The following is a 21,136-nucleotide window of genomic DNA, read 5'->3' on the forward strand; positions in this document are numbered from 1 at the left end:
AAGAAATATCCAATAGAATAGGCAAAAAGGAAAAGAAAGAATACAAGTTTTAATTGAACTATGTATATAACATATAAGTTCTTATCACTATCTGAATGGACTTACCCGAAGAAAAAAAGGAAACTTCCGGCCATAGAAGCCGACCCGAAAGAATTCAGGCTCCAGGCGTTGCTGCTCCATAATGTTGTCATAGTAGCTAGCCTCCATTTTCTGTAAAAAAGAAGGGTGATTGCTCTCAGGTTGGCTTGACTGCTTTTGGTGTCCAAAGTAAGGTCTCCTAGGCCCAACTGGACACTGTCTTCTGGAAAGGAATTATGGTAGCCCAATCTAGGTGAGAAGGAACTGAGCCCTAGCCAACCTGTCTCCAGGGGGTTGCTTCATGGAAGAGGAAGTCCTCCTTCTTCATTGCCATCTGATGGTGGGATGGAGACAGGTCGGTCTACTGCAGCCCTATGAAGCTGCTCTGAATGTCCTCCCAGGGTGTGGGCTCAGCCCCATGGTCCCATGAAGACTTGAGTGGCACACTTTTTTTTTTCTTTAGTACTGAGGATTAAACCTGGGCCCTGTGCATGCTAGGCAAGTGCTATACCACTGACCTACATCGCCAATCCTTTAATTTTTTTTTTTAAATTTTGAACTGGATGCAGTGGCACACACTTGTAATATCAGCAACTCAGGAGGCAGAGGCAGGAAAATAATAAAGTAACCCCCCACTGGGTATTTAACTCAGTGGTAGAATGCCTCTGGGTTTAATCCCAAGTATCTCAAAAAGAGTAGGCTGGCCTTGAATTTTTGATCCTCCTGACTCATCCTCTTGAGTAGCTGGGATTATAAGATGTACCATTACACCCAGTTGAGGGGCACATATTTAATATGGACTTTTTCTGCCTAAGAATTTCTGGTTTTGACTGATACTATACCAGCTGACACCTGATGGGGGTTGCTTATAGCTGCCTACCAACAATTCTCAGTATCATTTGTTCCCATTAGTCAAATTCCATCCATTCTTGTTCATCTATCATCTAACTAAAGATGCTAACAATAGTGAGGAAGGCTCAGTTGCCAGAATCCCTGGTACTGCTTCCAGTTTAGGAAATTTAAACTTGAAAAGTTTGTGATAGCATTATCAAGTTGGTAAGTTTTTTTTTTTTTTTTGTCTTGGCTGACTTGATTTTACATTAGAAGCCAACTTTGATTGGGAAGACAATTCTCCTAAATTCAATCAAGCCAGCCTGCCATGGAGCAGTGACCTTCAAAAATCAGTCAAGAAGTTACTTCTGGGGAACCATGCCCAAACTCCATCTGGACCAGGGAATAGAGGAGAGTTAGCCACAAGGGTGAGGGTGCAGGGAAGAGTAAGCTGAAGACTGTTGACCTCTTTTTGCTGGTGAAATCAGTGGCTGTTAGGATTCAGAACCCAGCACCTGCAATCAGGGAAAAACTTCATGCAGACCTTCAAAGTCCATAGGACATCTGAGTTTCTTTTTGAATACTTTGCTTCAAAGAAGGGAGCAAGGACAACGTACAAAACTGATAAGTTAAAGTGGGGAAGCTCTTATAATAAAGTTTTTAGATGAAGCATCCTCCAACAAAAACATTTCAGGAAAAGCTTCTTCATATAGTTGAGCTGACACCCCCTCCTTAAAACTCCCATCCTATTGAGCCTATACTGGCCTCTCCCTTTCCTGAGCACCATTGACCCTTAAGGGGGCCAGATCACAACATCATTTGTCTGGTGTGTGTTCTGGTTTTCCAGTCAGACTGCAAGTATTTTGAGGGTATCATCATAGCCTCTACTTCTCCTGTACTGCCCAGAGCACTAAATCAAGGTCCTTATGCCTCACTCAGAAACTTATGTCAGGAAAGTCTAGGCATCTTCTTTTGGGCTGGGGTAGGGGAAAGGGCCAAAGCTCACCCGAATCCAGCTGAGGCTCTGATAATCATAGAGGCTTTCATACTGACATGCCAGTTCTCTGCACAGTGGAATCCCAAACTCCCAGCTCTGCATCAGAAATGGAAACAGGGCTTTAGTATTTCAGACATTAAACACATCAGACAATACAACAAAAGGCCTCCTGCTAGCTCCAATTCATACGTTACAAGGAGTATACACTTTAAAATCAAGGTGCAGAGCATGACAAATATGGCTTTCTAGCTCAAGCACAGCTTTCTGGTCTCTGCTAAATGTTTCTGCTTCCAGACCTTTTTCTGACTGCCTCATCAATATACATTTTTCTGTACATTTCCATTTGATTGCTTTGAAGTTATCTTAATTTTTCATTGTATTAGTCTTGATTAGATTATAAACTAGGGCAGAAACCCTACTTAATTTATCCTTAGAGCCTAGAACAATGCCAGGCATATATCAGGGTTTACTAAAGGTTTAATAATTTAATAAAGGGAACACAGAATTATAAAAAATAAGGTTACTTAAGCTCAGAAACAAGTAGGGAAACCAAGAAGAATGTAGCTACCCAAGGACTTGGTAGTAGGCCTGGGACTTCCTTTTTTAAATTAGGCTTCAGATGATCCTTGCCTAGTCAGATCCCAGGCTGTTTTGTAATGTGGCTCCTGCTGTGATTACAGGATCACGCAACAGATGCTTGAGGAAGTCTATAGCGGAATTCATTAAAAGGCAATATTGTTGATTTCTCTCACTTTTTTTTAAAATTTAGTATTTTCTCTTTCTTGGTTAGACTGTGAATCATCAACTTACTTGATATTTTACCCAGGCTTTTCTCTCTAACTTCTAAATACTAATTAAAATTTATTATAGGAAGTTTCATGTATACAGAAGAGTAAAGAGCACAGAATAATGATCCATCCTCAATATTGATCAACTCAAGGTTGATCACAGTCCATCTATTTACTCCCTTCCCATAGTTTCTGAAGCCAGTCTCAGATATCATGTAACTCTACCAATAAAAGTATAATTTGAATCTTTAAATAATGACTGTATAAAAATACTCTTGGAATAGCATCAGGAAGAAGGAAAAATTTCATTTGAGGTTGTAGTTTTCTAAAAGAGCTGATTATTTCTATCCTTTGAAGCCATTAATTCCATATGGATTGAAACTGAAGGACCAAATAAAAATCCTGAAACAAACCCAAGAGAATTTTAAATAGACCCTGGCTTTCTGCCCTGATACAATGCCTCTGCCTCAGTGAGCCAGAAAACCTCTTGTACCACCATATCACAGCTTTCAAGGGGACACATGTCAGTCCTCCCTCAGCTCCAAGTGCTGCTTGGGCAGGTTGCAGCCAACGATTCATAATAGGGTCTTCCTGGCAGGCAGCTCCATAGGGGCTGACTAAGAAACTGAGCTGTATATAGACTTCTGGCCAGCCCATCAAGAGCCACTCTATGGGGGACTGGTCATTTAGGTGATGAGAGCCCCAAATGGGACTAAAGGCACTTTTCCTGCTGATGGTAGGTCCCTATAAAACAGATATTTTCCATTTAATCAGTGCACATCTGTCTTGTTGGTATCTCTGCCCTAAATTTTAAATTTATTCTTTTTAGCTCTAAACAACACCACGATACACCCTGATATAATCACAAAAGCAGGGAACACAACCTGCTCCAACTCAGTCCCTAGCACTTCCCTGCCCCACTTCCTCCCTCCACTCCACCCATCCCTCTTCAATCTATTTACAGTTTACTTTTTTTTTTTTTTTAATTAGAGTCTTGTGGATTCACTCAATGCTGGGACCCACCGTGCCATGTTCATGCATACAAAACGCTACAAAATTCAGTCAGATTCATTCTACTGTTCTTCCTTTTTCCTGTCCCTTCTTGGTCTTCCTCAATCCCTTTCATCTGCTCTACTGATCTTTCCTCTATTTTGATGAAATTCCCTCCCCCCCCTTTTTTATCTCTCTTTTTAATCCCTGCCCCCTTGTTTTGGGTTAGCTTTTGCATATCAGAGAAAACATTTGACCTTTGACTTTTGGGGACTGTCTGCCCTATTTTGTAACCTGCTATTCTAAGGTGCCTCCCTCCTGCAATTGGCTTCAGAGTGAGGCAGGACCAACCCACCACTCTGCCAGTCTTGAGGGGTGTGCTGAATCACTGATAGGTCTGGGAGCTTTTAGAGTTGCCTCTGTTTGCAGGTAGGGAATGTTTGGCAGGTACAATGCATGCTTATCTACATCTTTCCCTTGCTTTCTCTCCTTTAGGCAAGAGGCAAAGCTAACTCTAAAACCCCTTACTAATGCCTGAGACCCAGTTGCATTTACCAGCTCTTTACACATCCTTGTTAGCCCCTCAAAGAAATAGCATAAAAGTTGCTCTAACCCAGGACATCCTCAAAAGTCAAATAGTACAGGAAGGGAAAGGCCTGGGTCTCAGTCTGGCATTCTTCAAAACTCAATACACATGGTATTAATCTTTTCTAATGATAGAAATAATATACTCTTTTAGAAAAATAGAATCTCAAATGAAACTTTTCCTTCTCCCGGATGATATTCAAATAGTATTTTATAAAGCAGTCCTGGGGCTGGGGTTGTGGCTCAGAGGTAGAGTGCTTGCCTAGCATACACGAGGCACTGGGTTCGATCCTCAGCACCATGTAAATGTAAAATAAAGATATTGTGTCCACCTAAAACTTAAAAATAAATTAAAAAAGCAATCCTTATTTGAAGATTCATATTGTTACTTTTATTAGTGGAATTATATACACATAATATCTTTTTTAAAAAAATATTTATTTAGTTGTAGATGAACACTTTTATGTGGTGCTGAGGATTGAACCCAGTGCCTCACATATGTGAGGTGAGCACTTTACCACACATAATATTTTAGCAGTAAGTCATTCCTTCAGAGGATTGCAGGCCATAAGTGAATCCTCAAGCAGGAGAACTCAAGCTTCTCCTGCCCAAGATGATTGGCTTAATTCTGATGGTCTTTGTGCCTGACAAATAGGGGTGAGAGACCTCTGTCTGGCTTCTTCTGTCTGTTGCCTCTACCTGAAGATGAAGAACCAACTCCCATTTTCACATCTGATCCTCCTTCTTGAAACTTCACTCTGCTTGTACCCTGTCTCTTTGAAGTTTTCCCTGTCTCCTTGTTTGACTGGGACAGTTTGCTCTCCTGCCTTGGAGCAAGTTCCTAGGTTAACCTCAATCTAGGAGAGAATGGTCAGACTAGGCTATGGTCATGAGTCTCTTGGGTACCTAGAAAATGAACATGGAACCAAATGAGATCGGTTTATCTATTTAAAGCAGACAGCAGAGATGCTGGAAATATGTTCAAGAAAAGTCAGTGCAGGGTTGGGGTTGTTGCTCAGTGGTAGAGTGCTCGCCTCACATATATGAAGCCCTGGGTTCAGTCCTCAGTACCACATAAAAATAAATAAATTAAATTACGGCATTATGTCCACTTATAACTAAAAATATTTTAAAAATTCAGTGCAGGCCTGACTTATGAGGTAGGGTGTGTTAGCAATGCTGAGGGCTAGACCTTCTACACCAGTAGCTTTCCCTTACACTTTCTTTTTCTGTTCTCCTGTTGTCCAAGACGGCTTTTCTCTTGGTGCCAACATCCTTGCCCCACAGGAACATTTTTCCTATAATGGCAGGTTTTGCTTTTCTGGAGCCATTAAAAACCAAATGCTTTTAAGAACTGGTTAACCTCAGGGCCTGATTCCACTGGAAGCTGAGGTACAAGAAGAGAGAGGGTGGACTTTGTGTACAAGACTAAGAGAATAGACCTGGTAAATGCCTCTTGGAGGATGAGCTCACAAAAAGGTTCACTGAGTGATTTATACCAAAGGTAGAATTGCTGGATGGAGTAGGGAAATGCCCAAGAAGGTGGCTTATAGAACTTGCTAGTCCTTTTCTTCTTCCTGTCCATTTATTGTACTTAGTCAGGTTTTGTGCTTTACTCCTTACTGCATATTAATACTGCTTTCCTATGTGCTACTATAGTGTGGAATGAAGAAGGGGGCGATTAATGCTCAAAGGTCCCATCAGCAAGCTCAATAAAATCAGGATAATTCTCCACTCTGCATTCTGTGCCCATGGAAAGAAAAGAGGGGAATTAATAATATACTAAAGCACATACATACACTGATACCATGCTTATTCCCTTCCTTCTGGGCCAGGAGGGCTTGTGCTGGTCATGTGGGTATTAGTAGCTCCAGTTGGCTGGTGCCAGGAAGACATGCCCACAAGTGTGCTACTGAGGGACCCTAAGTCAGGTCCTGGACCCCAGAAGGGGAAGAGGCTTTGAGTTAGCATGGTAAACCAGGTATGTAGGTTGACTGAGAGCAGAGCAACAGCCTCTCTTATGGGCACAAAATCTTCTGCAATTTTGGAAAGGTTCTTCCTTCAGTAGTGTACTCTGTATGGGTGAATATTTTCTTAGTGAACATTTTTGATATAGAAGCATTCAGTGTTATATAAATGAAAAATGTTTTCTGATTTATGGGTAAAAGTCATTAATATTTAAATCTTTCTTTCTGGTGGTGAAAAACATTCATTTTAAAACACTAGTTTCTATTTGTTTGAGGCAGGAGCTTAGCCACTATAGTTCCTTTGATGGATCCTATTTCAAATTTTAAAATGTGCTCAAAGCTGAGTAATGAGAGAACAGTTTCAACAAAGTTATATACACCCATCTATCCAGGGCACCCAACAGTAGGTATTCAGAGGGCCTCATGAGAAGCTCTACCAGAGATGGGATCAGGATGGCCAGGATGCCCCAAAGAAGCCTGAATCAGCACTGACAGTTCAACCAGAAGCAAGTTTAATTTAGAATAACCCCAATATGAGAGAAGACCAGACTGTAGGTAAAGGAAATTAAAGACAAGAACTTATACCAACAACAGACAGTGCAGGACTCCTTTGGCTATGGTTACCATCCATTCATTTTTACTGCTTACATTTTCTTAAGCAGCAAATTAAAAAGCCACATTAATTCTTCAAGTATATATAACACAGTCTTCAAGTATATATAACAGGTTCCAAAAACTTCTGATGTAGGAGCATTAGTATTTATAGATGTGCAAAAGCTGATATGTGGGGTTGTCTCTTACTCCTACAATTTGGAATTGGCTTCCAAGACATAGAATTAAGCTGTTGCTTTTTTCCCTCTGGAGAAAAATAATGCTTCTTTCAAATCTGATGAACATACATGGGTACCTAGCCACTCATCCCTCCTCTGCAGCTGCTGCCTACCCTATAGTGTCAAGATGTCATGTGTCACAAAGGCAGATGAGGGGATAAAATGCCTGCCTAAGGATACCTACCTTGCCTTTGTTGAAATAGTGGATGATCTTCCGGCACAGTCCCTCTTTTCGTTGCCATTCTGTTTGAGATGGGTAGTGCAGGAACTCCCGTAGTGGCCGGTCCTCCCATTGCAGCAACTCACAGTAAAGGAGTAGGGTGAATGCAGCCTCTGTGGAAACAGGCAGCATGGAGGCTCAGGGTTTCCTTTCGGGGTCTAGGAGAAGCCTGGTGCCAGAGGTCCATGCTGAGCAGAATACCAGGGCAAGGCACATGCAGCCCAGGTGAGGGACACTGGATACCAATGTGAGACAGTAGGGCTGCCCAGCATGAAGGAGCCAGAGATCCTGGTAGATAACTTCCTCCCAAGGCCTGGTCACCTGTTCTGGGCTCCAGATAAAAAAATAAAGAATGGTTCAGCTACCTGAGAGTCTATGCACAAGTTATCCTGCTTCAGGTGACCCTGATATATCAAAGAGCTCTTGAGTTCCTGTTTGGTCAACTCAATACAGCTTTCTTTCCAATCCTCTCAGAACTATTGGATAAACACCAACTAAGGCTTCCTTAACTTTTCCTTAAGCCACCCTCAATGTCTCTAGCTCCATTTTCTACTCTCAGCATAGTCTTGTGACTGACTCCTTTTCTCTCATAATTAACATTTCCAAAAGGGCCAAAGAGTAGGAGTGCGAATGATATTAATTGAGAGATGGTCCTGGAGCCAGAGGTTCCATTCCTGGAGGAACCTAAGTTAACAATGAACCCAGAGTGGAGATCTGGCAACAACTGATTCTGTATGTGAAATAATTAGGGAGAGTTACATTTTTAAAAAGGAACAGCAGCTAAGTAGTATGGTTGCCTAAGTTTCGAGAGATGAATAACACTGAATTATAGCCACTGTTCAGGGTCCTCATTATATCATCTTTCTTTCCTATTCTATTTTCTCACTTTTAGTGGGTAATTCTAAGCTGGTAAATTAATTAGTTCTAGCTTCTGCCTAGCTTAAAGGCCCTACTTGATCCTGCTTCCCACAATTATGAAGAATCTTAAATAATAAACTTGTACCCACTTCCAGTTGTAGTGAAGCCCACTTGCCTGTGGCCACTTTCTAGGTTCCTCCTTATCCTTGCCTATTTGCCAGTGCCTGCTACCATTGAAACCTCTTGTGAGGAATGCACATAGCTCCTCACAGGGCGGGGAAGCCTCTTCTCTGTGGGGACCAAGGAGCCTTTTATCTCTGTGGTCTCAGGGCCTCCCTTTGTAGCTCAGGGAACTCTGTGAAATTGTTTTCCCCTTCTATATTTTTTCTGATGTCATTCCAGGAGCCACCAAAGAAAAGTTTTGTACCTTTTTATCCAGATCGCTGAGCCAGCCTCCCAGTCATGGTCTAGTCCCTGAGGAGTTTAGCAAATGCCTCATGGAAATTATAAAAATATTTCTTTTCACTGCCCTTTTAGAAGGTTGCTGGGATCATGGATGGAAGAGGATGCAGAGTTTAGAAAACTTGGCTCATAATAGTAACAAAACCAGCTTGGTATTGGCACCAAAACAGGCCGGTAGACCAATGGTACAGAATAGAGGATACAGAGACTAACCCTCAAAATACAATTATCTTATATTAGACAAAGGTGCCAAAAACATGCATTGGAGAAAAGATAGCCTCTTCAAAAAAAAATGGTGCTGGAAAAACTGGAAATCCATATGCAACAAAATGAAATTAAACCCTCTCTCACCATGCTCAAAACTCAACTCAAAGTGGATCAAGGACTTAGGAATTAAACCAGAGACTCTGCGTCTAATAGAAGAAAAAGTAGGCCCTAATCTTCATTATGTGGGATTAGGCCCCAACTTTCTTAATAAGACTCCTATAGCACAAGAATTAAAACTAAGAATCAATAAATGGGATGGAATCAAACTAAAAAGTTTCTTCCCAGCAAAAGAAATAATCTGTGAGGTGAACAGAGAGCCTACATCCTAGGAGCAAATTTTTACCCCTCACACATCAGATAGAGCACTAATCTCTAGAGTATATAAAGAACTTGTCATGAGCAACTAAAAAAAAAATTAGTGTCAGTATCTACAGTTTCAATTCTTGTAAATGTTTTCTAAATATTCTACATATAGGAGTATCATGCCATGGTTTTAGATAAAAATAGATACATTTGAGTGCTTCTTAAATTACTTTTTAATGATTATTTCTTCTGAAAGTGGAAAGGCTATTGCTTATTATTTCTTTCTTTCTTAAAAAAACAGAGAATAAATGATATTTTTCTTTAAAAAAAGAAAGCTAAGCACTGAAAAAACAACACAATCAACAAATGGGCCAAGGACCTGAACAGGCACTTTTCAGAAGAGGATATACAATCAATCAACAAATATATGAAAACATGCTCATCATCTCTAGCAATCAGAGAAATGCAAATCAAAACTACTCTAAGATATCATCTCACTCCAGTCAGAATGGCAGCTATTATGAAGACAAACAACAATAAGTGTTGGTGAGGATGTGGTGAAAAAGGTACACTCATACATTGCTGGTGGGACTGCAAATTCGTGCAGCCAATGTGGAAAGCAGTATGGAGATTCCTTGGAAAGCTGGAATGAAATCACCATTTGACCCAGCTATCCCTCTCCTCGGATTATACCCAAAGGACTTAAAAACAGAATACTACAGGAACACAGCCACATCAATGTTTATAGCATCACAATTCACAATAGCTAAACTGTGGAGTCAATCTAGATGCCCTTCAGTGGATGAATGGATAAAAAAAATGTGGCATATATACAAAATGGAATTTTACTCAGCAATAAAAAATAATAAAATCTTGGCATTTGCAGGTAAATGGATGGCGTTGGAGAAGATAATGCTAAGTGAAGTTAGCCAATCCCAAAAGAACAAATGCTGAATGTTTTCTCTGATATAAGGAGGCTGACTTATAGTGGGGTAGGGAGGGAGAGCATGGGAGGAATAGATGAATTCTAGATAGGGCAGAGGGGTGGGAGGGAAAGGGAGGGGGCGGGGTATTAGCAAGGATGGTGGAATGTGATAGACATCATTATCCAAAATACATGTATGAAGACATGAATTGGTGTCAACATACTTTATATACAGATATAAAATATTATGCTGTATATGTGTAATAAGAATTGTAATGCATTCTGCTGTCATTTATTTTTTTTAAAAATCAATAAAAAATACTTGGCTAATTTTTATTTTGTTATTTTGCCCAGAATGGCCTTGAACTCACAATCTTCCTCACACAGCCTCCCAAGCAGACCCCAGTCATTTTAGATGTATTTTTTGTTAAGTTGTGCTACCAGAAAATGTGGTATCTATGCCAAACATCTAACATCTAGAGGAAGAAAGGAAAGTTCTCTGTTTTTACCAATTTATCAAATTTTAGCATTGTTTGCAGATAAGAAGAATTCATATTTCCTTGACTATCATATAAATTCAGGTTCTACAGTCTAAGGGCTAAGATATAGTGGTTGGTCACCATAGTGGAAAAGATGGCTATTCAGTGGGGATACTATAGTACAAGGTGATTAGATAGTACACAAGTGCATACACACACATTCCTTACTCAGAGTGGTTCTTAGTCAACAGTGTGACAGACATTTTGGATTAAATTGTAGACGTAATGAAAGGGTCCTTGTTTGGCCTATTAAGAAGTCATATCAACACTCTCCATACCTTCCACTGGGAGCTCAATGTAGGACTGCTGTGCAGTTGCAAGGAAGCACCTAGACTGCAAGGCAGATCTGCCAATGTGTTCTGGAAGTCCCAGAGTTAGTGGCTATGACTTTGTTACAATCTTAGCTTCAACTTTGAAGGGCTTAAGAAAGATTCTGTTCATGAAGAGTGACAGTTAGCTCAGGATGCTCTGAACCTGGTACATTGGAATCTGGAAGTCACCCTTGAGGTCTCAGAGGGATGGGTAGAAAAGAAAGAGAATAGAACAACCTTAGGTAGAGGAGGCCATGGCAAGGAGGCACAGGTGGAAGTTTTGCTTTCTTTGTCGCCATCACTTGCCACAAAGGAGCCGAGGGGAAGGAGTGAGGTGAAGGAACAACACAATCCCTCTCATTTCTTCTGAGATCAACCTGAAGACTTTATCTGCTAGCTGTGCATATCTTGCCAGTATGTTCTCATAGGAAGGCATGGCTCTTCCCTCTCCCTACTCACCTGTGTAGTTTTCAGCCTGTAAGTGCATGTCACAAAGCTTATGGATATAGCGGATATACATTTCTTCTTTGTTAATCTCAGACTTGTAAAAGTTCTGTGAGAAGGAAATACACATAAAATGAGAAAGTCTGCTATCTATGGAGGCCACACCTGAGTTCCAGAGCCCAGAGTATACCGGGAGAAAAGGTCCTCGAGTTAGATAGCACTAGGAAAGGAAAAGACCAGGCAGAAGGAACACTTTCTGGGGATGGAATTGGTGGATTGTGGGAGTCCTGAGTGTTGTGAAAGAGGAAGAGCCCCACAGCAGATTAGGGATTAGGGCAGACTGGGAAACAGGGTATGTCATGGTTGGTGGGACCTTGCAAAGAGGCCAGGTTAGAGCTCTGTCCAAAGCAAAGCTAATTTCATTCCTTCCCCAAGTGGGAAAGTGTCTGGTTCAGGCCTCCAAGTAACAGAGTTGATACCCTGACTTAAATCTTCAGCCATTGTATTTTAGAAGCCAAAATAATCAGTGTAGGATAGAAAGTCCCACTAGACAGGAGGAAGAGCTAGTGTCCTCTCACCATCAGGTTAACAGTGCAGCCGATCTTTTTATTCTCTGTCTCCTCTCCTTTCATGCAGTCCCTGGAAGGGAGAACAAAGATAAATACCTATGAAATGAAGTAGAACTACTGAAACAATACATAAAAAAATTACAGTAACACTGACTGTGTCATCATCATAACCAAATCTCAGATTAGGATGCCTTCCAACAGAAATCACGAACAAGTACTGTTCTGTGAGCTCCCTCTAAGCTTTGCATCCACTTCTTTGGGCTCAAATATCTCTGTTCTACTGAGATTCTTGTTCTGGTGGCAGAGTGCAGAGCCCAGATTCTATATCAAAGGCATTAAGTAGCACCTTCCAACATTCTTGGCACAGAATGACATGTCAGTCCCCCCAAAAGGAGGCACAGAACTCTCCGTAAAAGGAAAGTTTTATTTTTTGGATAGTGAATAGAAAGAAGCTAAGCCCTCTACTCAAGGGTCTAGCTTTACAACCCTGTGGCCATAGCAATCATGGCATGGCTAATGGGCTCACCACATAATTGGCATTTCTACCTATGGTCTCTGCTCAATGCAATAGTCTTTGGAACCATATCTCACTAGAAGCAACAGGCCTGCTGCTTCTTTCTGATTCAGAGACAGCATTAGCTGGGGTTGGGCTACATTCACACCTAGCAAGGGTCAGTGTTGGCCTGTGAGAGATAGAACAGTGGGAACGCTGAGAAGGATTCTTCCCAAAGGAGATAGGGGACTAGTCACAGCCAGGCTTGTCTGGGAAGGAGCAGAACCCTAGAAGGGTTTTCTTAGAAAGAAAACCATCTGGCATAAGGAGATGAAGGGCAGTGAGCACCAGACTGGTGAATCCAGAAAGAAGCCTCCTGTACACACAGCCAGAGTCACTGAATCTCTGTATGGTTATTTGGAAAACCCAGTTCTCCTTACCTTCCCAGAACACAGAGGGAAGACTCTGACATGGCTACTTTGAAAGGAAGAGATATTGAAAATTCATGCCACTGTGATATCAGGGCCTTCCTATATATCTTTGTGCTCCACAACCACCTGCATTTCAATATCAAGCATCTCTTTCTCTTTCTTATTTTTGTGGTGCTGGGCACTGAACCTAGGGCCTTGAACATGCCTGGTAAGTACTCTACCACTGAACTACATCCCCAGCCTTTCTTGCACTGTTGACAGCAACGTCTTTTTTGAGTGACTTTATATCACTTCTGTATGACTCATCAGTAAAGAAGATAACTTTTAATGTATTTGACTTGGGTGCAGCTAATGTTTTCCCTTTAGCTCTTTTTATGGAGGGTGAGTAAGGAAGAACCTCTTGAAGGAGGCTTCTGAGGCAACAGGTGCATGGGTGCACCTGTTTGCTGAGGTCTAGATCAGTGGCCAGGGTGTCCCTACTGCAACTGGAGGGGCCTAGGAAAGGAAGGTTCCATAAACTCCAGTTACCCATTACAGGTAGGTGTTCTACTTAGAGACTCAAGGGCTTGGAAAACCTGTATGTCTATTTCTAAGAAAACCCTTCTAGGGTTCTTCTTCCCAACCTAGGAAACATGGGTGCAACCAATAAGTATCTTTATATCTCACTGATAGTGTCTTGGATTCACATAAAAGTTAAAGACTTAATATAAAAGCTGAAGAGTCACTCTTCTGAATATACGAGGATATTTGCCAGTCTAAAATTAAGCCTCACACTGAAGTTCAGGAATATAACCTATTTATAATATTTGTAATCAATATATGTAAATTTTAAACTTTCAATATTCATTTTCTTAACAAATTTTTATTGAGCTAAACTGCACTGGAGCAGAAGGAAAGATTTTCTTGGTTTCTGCCTGGTCTTCCTAGTGAATTCATCTTATCAATCATTATTTACTATGTACCTGCCAGAGGCAACCTCCATGTATTGAACAGGGGAAAATGGACAAGGCTCTTGTCTTTAAGGAGTTGGCTCTTTCTGTGATAACTGATAATCAACAAGATATGCACTGAATGCCAGGTGAGCTTTTAGCTTGGAAAAACCCTTTTTATGGGGATGGGTTGGGTTGGAACACTCTCTTAGGAAAGGATATAGCATGTAGAGAATTCTGATGGAAAAAATATGAGTGGTGACAACATGGATGAGGAGAATCAATCTCATTTTTTTTTTGGACTGGGGATTGAACCCAGGGGCACTTTACCACCAAGCTACATCACCATTCCTTTTTATTTTTATTTTGAGACACAGTCTCAGTAAGTTGCTGAGGCTGTTTTTGAATTTGTGATCTTCCTGCTTCAGTCTCCTGAGCAGGAGGATCAGATCCATATGTCACTTGGTACTAATACATGACCCAAGAGAACTTTGAGTTGCTTTTCCAGGGACTCGGGACCTTCCTTTTTCATGCCTACATTCTCTGCTTAAAGTAAGTCTATTTATACACATGGCATCACTGAAGCTTTTTTTTTTAACCAATTTTTTTTTTAAAAAATGACAGCAGAATGTATTACAATTCTTATTACACATATATAGGATAATTTTTCATATCTCTGCTCTATCTAGAGTTCATCTTTTCCTCCCATGCACCCCGTCTCTACCCCACTATGAGTCAGCCTTATTATATCAGAGAAAACATTCAGCATTTGTTTTTTTGGGGATTGGCTAACTTCACTTAGCATTATCTTCTCCAACGCCATCCATTTACCTGCAAATGCCATGATTTAATTCTCTTTTACTGCTGAATAATATTCCATTGTGTATATATGTCACATTTAAAAAATCCATTCATCTACTGAAGGACATCTAGGTTGGTTCCACAGTTCAGCTATTGTGAATTGTGCTGCTATAAACATTGATGTGGCTGTGTCCCTGTAGTATGCTGTTTTTATGTCCTTGGGTATAGGCCAAGGAGAGGGATAGCTGGGTCAAATAGTGGTTCCATTTCTTTTCTTTTTTTTAGCATAGTTCTTGAGTCAGCTAGATCTGTGTTCAACTTCTGAAAATATCCCTTCCCATTGTTGTGTCCTCATTAGTAAGAAGAAGGACAACCCTTTAGAGATGTTAATGGGATTAGAGACAATGCATATAAAGCACTAACATGGTAGATTTTCCGTAGATGGGAGCCAACATCAATAGATTTTCAGTAGATGGGAGCCAACATAAACATCATGGTGTTTCCTTCTATGTTGACAAGGAACAATGAAGAGAGGATGGGATTTGGAGTATGAATACTGGGGACTGGAAGGAGTTGGGCTTGTGAGTTGGGCAAAGGCCAGTTCAAGAAGGGCATCTGATGTCATGTGAAAGACTGAGGACTTGTTTTGTAGGTACAACCATTGAGATAAAAAATAATGAAGAATAAAATTGGTTTTGGCCAGAATTTGAGTTCCTTGTAGAGGGTAATTAAGAAAATCAAACAGCCAGATAGAAGTAGGCTGGGAAACTGAAGAAATTAATTTCTTTTCCTTATGGTAAAACCACAGTGAATAAGGCCAACGTAAGTGCTGCAATAAGGGGGAGATGATGAAATTTGCCCATCTCTCTTCCCTGTCTAATGGCAGGTAGAGAAAAGGCTGAGGACCTGTCATGAGAAAGGAATTCCTTATTCTAAAAGGGGTCCCAAAAAGGTTACCTTTGACTTTGTCAGTACCAGGAAAAATAGGCCAAATCTTAGCTGTGCTACAGAAAGAGGGGATACTCAGGATGTGAACACATTTTTTCAGGAATTTCATTTCTATAGACAGACCAGTATACTGGACCTGAGTCTTCTTCACCAGCACCCTCTACTTCAGCAGCAACTGGAGATGGCCCAAACTCTCTCATTTCTTGATCAATAGGTTAAAATGCTACCCTTTGGTATCTCATAGCACTTTTCCTTGGAACCAGCTTTTGTTTATTTATCATTCCTATCCATTCCTCATCATCTTCTTGGCTCTCAAAAGGTACCCGTACCACCACTTGAACACTACTGAAAGAATAATTAAGGCTGTGATAGTCATTTCATTTTACTTTGGACTAATTCAAAAGCTATAAGGTGACTGGGAAGATAGGCTTTTATGGAGTAACTAATTTCACACAAACTCTCGGCCTGAACATAGTATAAAGATCAGAGCTCACAGGTTGTTTCCTCTCATGTCTAGGATCAGGGGATATAAATAGACTTACTTTAAGCAGAAAATGTAGGCATATAAAAGGGAGGTCCCCAGTCCCTGGAAAAGCAACTCAAAGTCCTCCTGGGTCATATATTGATACCATGTGACATATGAATCTGAGGAGGGTCTGCACTAAGGAATTATAGCAGTTCTCTGCCTTGCTCTGGAGATAGCTTTTCTCTTCCTTCTTGCTGTGCCTATTCATCTGAGCCTTGACATTTCTGGATGAAAGGTGAGATGATTGCAGATCCCTGGGATAACTCCTGGATATATGTACCCACATTTTAGAGGGGGACTTCAGGAAGTCTTGCCTACCCCTTAGAGAAGTCTCTGTTCCTCGTCATCAGACCTAATGGCGATGCTACCCGATACCAGAATAGTCTTCTCCATGAAGGGCACACAGTTTCAGTTTTAAGGTCAAGGGAATGCCCTTGAAGAAGAGAGTATCCTGAAAGAGATCAGGCAGATGCCTGAGAAAATACCTGTAGTCAAGAAGGCGTTCCATGAGGCGGGTTACTGAGGTCACAAAGGAAATGCCTGTCTCTCGCCATGTTTCCTGTTCAACCTTCTCCAGCAGGCTATTGGTGGAGAGGAATGAAACACAATTCATGAGCTTTTTCTGAGAAAAAGAATGAGATTCAAGAGTCTGTGAGGGCTGTGATGGATCTGGAGGCAGTAGACTTACCACACCATAGTCTTACCTGGGGTAGGGCCCAAATAGCTGGGTTCTACTCCATGCAGCAGAAAGCAAAGACAAGGAAGTTATTGGATTGGCAGCAACAAATGAACACATCTCTCATTTCCATGTATGTGTTCCTAAGGATGCCACTGAGTTATAAGTGAGAAAAGGGTTCAAAGCCCCAGTCCCCTTAAGCTATGCTATGAGGTTTCTTCTCAAGGAGAAGCTGAGTAAGAGCCCATAGAGGGATAATCTTTGCTCTACCAATTGGCTCACTGTCTCTATTGCTGCCCAGAGCTATCTTCAGCAAACATAGAAATCAACTTCTTTATGTAAATCAAGGGAAAGATTCCCCACTAGCATTGTGTGTCTCAGTATAAGGGAACAAGTCCAGGAGCTATCCCCATAATCAGGAGTACTCCTAAGCAAAATGTGCCAGATTAATACCCAAGTCTTAATACTCAGGTCTTTTTGTGTTTTGATAGCTCCCTCTTTTACCATCTCAGGAAGCCTCTGGATTCTCCAAAACACCTGGCTTTCAGCTCTTCTGGAGTTCCAAGTCTCTTCTAGAGGATGATAACCTAAACTTTTTGCTTGCTCCAGTAACAAGTCCAGCTCCAGGTTTTTACAGCATATAACTCTATTTCTGATTCCTTTATTGCTCTCTAAGCTTATGAAAGTCGCCTGGAATGGCTGGCCCAATTAGGGATAATCACTGGGGACTAAAATCCACACCGTGGCTCTGCTACAGTGATGACACTCTCTGCACAGAGTATTAGCTTGGGCCAGGGCATTAGGGAAAGTGAGGGTTTCCCACATGATCCTTGTTGTTAGAGAGAGAAGGCAAAACCACTGACTGGGGGCCTATGAATTGTATGAACAAGACCAGTATACTAGCATTTTCAAACAATTATACAGAGCTCTGCTGTCTTGGACAGGAAGAGGGGTCCTGTGAATGCACAAGCATGGGAAATGCTGGTCACTACACTCTCCTTTTGTAGATTTTTCACACCTTTCTGCACATTAAGAGTTTGAGAGGACCTTTAATAAAGAGGCTTATTCATTTTGTTTAATTGAATATTTTCTAAACTAGTTAGACCATGATTCACTTTTTTCCCCCCAGTATATCTATAAACATCTTTCCCAAACACAAACTAGAAATGCTGCTCTATTTTATCCGTGGCCATTAATTCTCAGACTGATTTTAAAATGCTTTGCAAACACTATTTGGTCAGGTAATTAATAATAGTGGGTTTTCTTTGTGTGTGTGTGTGATATTCTTTTTTTGTGGTTATTACTTTTTCCTTTGTTGTAAAGTCATTTTCTAGTGACCCAGGAAGAGATTTCTTCCACAATTAAAAAATGTACCTTCAGTTAAAAGAGAAATACTAGAGGATTGATTCATTTTCATAGATTATTATTATTTAAATGTCAAATAAATTCACACTTTATCTTATGGTAAATGAACAATATGGGCAGGATACAGCAGAGAGATTTCCCCTTCCTGAAACTGGAAAATCTGGGTCTTCTTTCTAGAGGTGCCTTTTACTGGTCAGGTAACTGAGGACAAGCTGGCACTTCCCTGAATCCAGTTCATCACTTCTAAAGTGGCAAGGAGGATAATCTCTGCCCTGCCCACATATCAGGTATGTTGTGAGGATCTAGTAAAATGAGAAATAACCATACATTTTTAAACTGTAAAGTTCTAAGTAAACATTCAATATTATCACTGGAAAATACTTTAGAGGTTAGTCTTAAAAATGGTACTAAGATAAAGTTTCAAAGCTGGAAATGATGAATAAAATGGGAGAATATTCTAGAGCTTAGATTTCATTTTTTAAAGGAAATACAATATCACTATTACATGGGAGGGCAGTTTCTGAGTTCCTTCTTTGATCTTAGCCCTTGGCAAGTCCTTTAAGGCCTGTTGGCCTCCATTCAATTCAAGACAGAAGCCATGAAACAATGGACCTGGGAGAGCACTGGCATTATTTAATATAACCACCTAATTTCACAAACAGGGAAATTAGCCTGGAGATGGCGGTGGGTGACATGTTTAAGAGCCCATTGAAGTGTTTTTCAAACTGACTGTAATATCTTACGAAGGAGGGAAAATAGAATCCTTTTTTTTGTGTGTGTGGTACTAAAAATTGAACCCAGGGCCTCCTATACATTAGGCAAGTTACTCTACCACTGAGCTACAGTTCTAGCCCTTTTTAAAATTTTTTATTTTGAGACAAGGTCTAAGTTGTCCAGAATGGCCTCAAACTTGTGATTCTCCTGTTTCAGTTTTCCAAGTAGCTGGAATTATAGGTGTGTACCACTGTACCCTGCCTGGAGTGCCTTTTTAAGAAGAGAACCCCTACCTCCTACAATGCCAGTGTCAAGACCTAAACTATGATTGACTTCTCATGATCTGTTTACTCAAATGGATGCAGGGCATATTGTGAGATATACAATGATCCTTTTACTGAGCAAATCCAGATGCTCAGTTACTGTGTTTTCATAGCTCTTCAGTAACATGGCAATCCCCGAGAAAGCTTGCTTTCTTGTTGAAAGAGGTAAGCACTGCTACCACCAGGAACAATAGGGTCTTTCCTGATACCCAACTTTGGCAGCCTGCCCAGTGCAGGTCTAATCTCCTCCCTTCATTAGCCTGCTTTATTCCCTCCCCCAACATGGAACACCTGGGGCTGGAGCTGCTTACAGAAGGCTGAAGAGCTCCCTGTAGCTTTCATCACCTTTCCCCTCTGATACCATGCTGTCCAGCTTGTCAATCAGCTCGGCTTCCACCTAAAAGGAAGCAGAGATTTCATAAACTCAAACAGAATTGAGAGGAAGAATGGGAAATCTGTCCCCATTGCTGGGCAAGGTGGTGGAAAACTGCTTCCTGATTTTATCCATGCTCCCAATAAATTCCAGGTAAAACAAGATTTCATCTACAGTGCCAAAAAAACCATGATGACTTCCCCAATCAGAAAGTCCTCTTACCCTAGTGGTTTAAATTAGACATAGAACTTAAGGTTTCATGTACCCCTTTCCCAATCTAGGGGCAAAGAAAAGTATTTTGGATCCAAAAAAGGCCTTTGTCAAATGTTTATTTTATTTTAAAAATATTCATTTAAAAGAATCTATAAATAAACTATGTTTATTCAGCCAATCAAAAAGGAAGCTTGTTGGGTAGTTGGTCTTCAGTGTAATGAGGCTGACATTAGTTGGGATAGAATGAGATGAATTATTTCCTTCAGAGCTTTTCCTCCAGGACAACAGGGTCCAGTGTTTGTACTCATAGGACCTAAAGCCCTTGGGGCCACTCTCCCTGTCACTGCACTATCACTGGGCCCCTAAACTATGAGGAGGAATACTACATTTGTTCCTACTCCATGGGTCTGCAGGGGCATTTGGCAGTGCTCAGCCACTTTTCTAACAGGCCTCACTGGATTTACTCTGAGGTGAAAAATTAGTTACAACTGACAGAGATAAAAAAATCTTTTTACCCTTCATTAGCCTTTAATCTGTGTTACTGCTTATTGATATAGATATTTCATATAAACAATAAAAAATCTCAGCATGACTACATTAAATAATGTTCCCCTAAAAGCATTTTCTTATTCCACACAGGGTAAAAGAATCTTAAGGAAAAGTAATGAAAAGAACAACTGATTCAGTAATATAATTGAAGGCAGGTAGGGTTTGTTAATCCCACCAGCAGAAAATGAGAATGAATGAATATGGCTTTTTAAAATAGTGGCCCGCCACATGGTCAGGAAGGAACTTATAATGCTAGGGCCATATACTTATTATTTGGCCTAATGAGTTAGCTGCTTGAATACACATTAAAGAGGAAACAAATTCTGAGAGCAGGGGTCCTCAGATATCGATGCTATCCTGCTCTCTCAGGGCAGAGAAAATACAGCCAGGTGGGTCTGGATATAGAAGCCAAATATTTTACTCCCAGTTCAAAGCATGTCTTGCCTCACTAGGTCAACCATTGGCTAAAACGAAGAGTCTGATTATAGCAAGGGATCTCTTTTCACACATGAAGGTACAGGTAGACTGTGCTTTCCAGAAAAATGCAAAGATGGTAGAGGTAACCTCAAGTAGTAGAATACAAACACTGCCAATGAAATAGAGCAGTCAGTCCACTAGACTCTAAAGGTTTTCAAAACTGATCCCTGGGCCAGCAGCCTTAGTCTTAAGATCTGTGGTAAAGATCTTAAGACTTTAATAATCTTAAGACTTTTTAATCCAAATTCTCTGGCCTCCTCAGGACTTCTGTATTAGAAACTCAGAATGGAGGTGGAAGTTAGCAATATGTTTTAACAAAACATCCAGGTTGCTCTGATGCTTATTCATGTTATA

General features: G+C 40.8%; 1 protein-coding gene across 1 annotated transcript in view; it reads right to left on the minus strand.

Annotated features, from left to right (window-relative positions):
• Dock3 (dedicator of cytokinesis 3) overlaps positions 1 to 21,136 on the minus strand; it is a 589,707-nt gene that overhangs the window by 21,222 nt on the left and 547,349 nt on the right. Inside the window, exons 33-40 of the mRNA XM_076867085.1 lie at positions 19,482 to 19,567; positions 16,797 to 16,823; positions 16,578 to 16,673; positions 11,974 to 12,034; positions 11,411 to 11,504; positions 7,251 to 7,399; positions 1,916 to 2,002; positions 106 to 210 (exon numbers count right to left, since the gene is read on the minus strand). Of these exons, the coding sequence (XP_076723200.1) occupies positions 106 to 210; positions 1,916 to 2,002; positions 7,251 to 7,399; positions 11,411 to 11,504; positions 11,974 to 12,034; positions 16,578 to 16,673; positions 16,797 to 16,823; positions 19,482 to 19,567 (705 nt within the window). The remainder of the gene's footprint in view (positions 1 to 105; positions 211 to 1,915; positions 2,003 to 7,250; positions 7,400 to 11,410; positions 11,505 to 11,973; positions 12,035 to 16,577; positions 16,674 to 16,796; positions 16,824 to 19,481; positions 19,568 to 21,136) is intronic.

This window comes from Callospermophilus lateralis, chromosome 10 (assembly GCF_048772815.1).
Source record: "Callospermophilus lateralis isolate mCalLat2 chromosome 10, mCalLat2.hap1, whole genome shotgun sequence".
NCBI classification, from domain to species: domain Eukaryota; kingdom Metazoa; phylum Chordata; class Mammalia; order Rodentia; family Sciuridae; genus Callospermophilus; species Callospermophilus lateralis.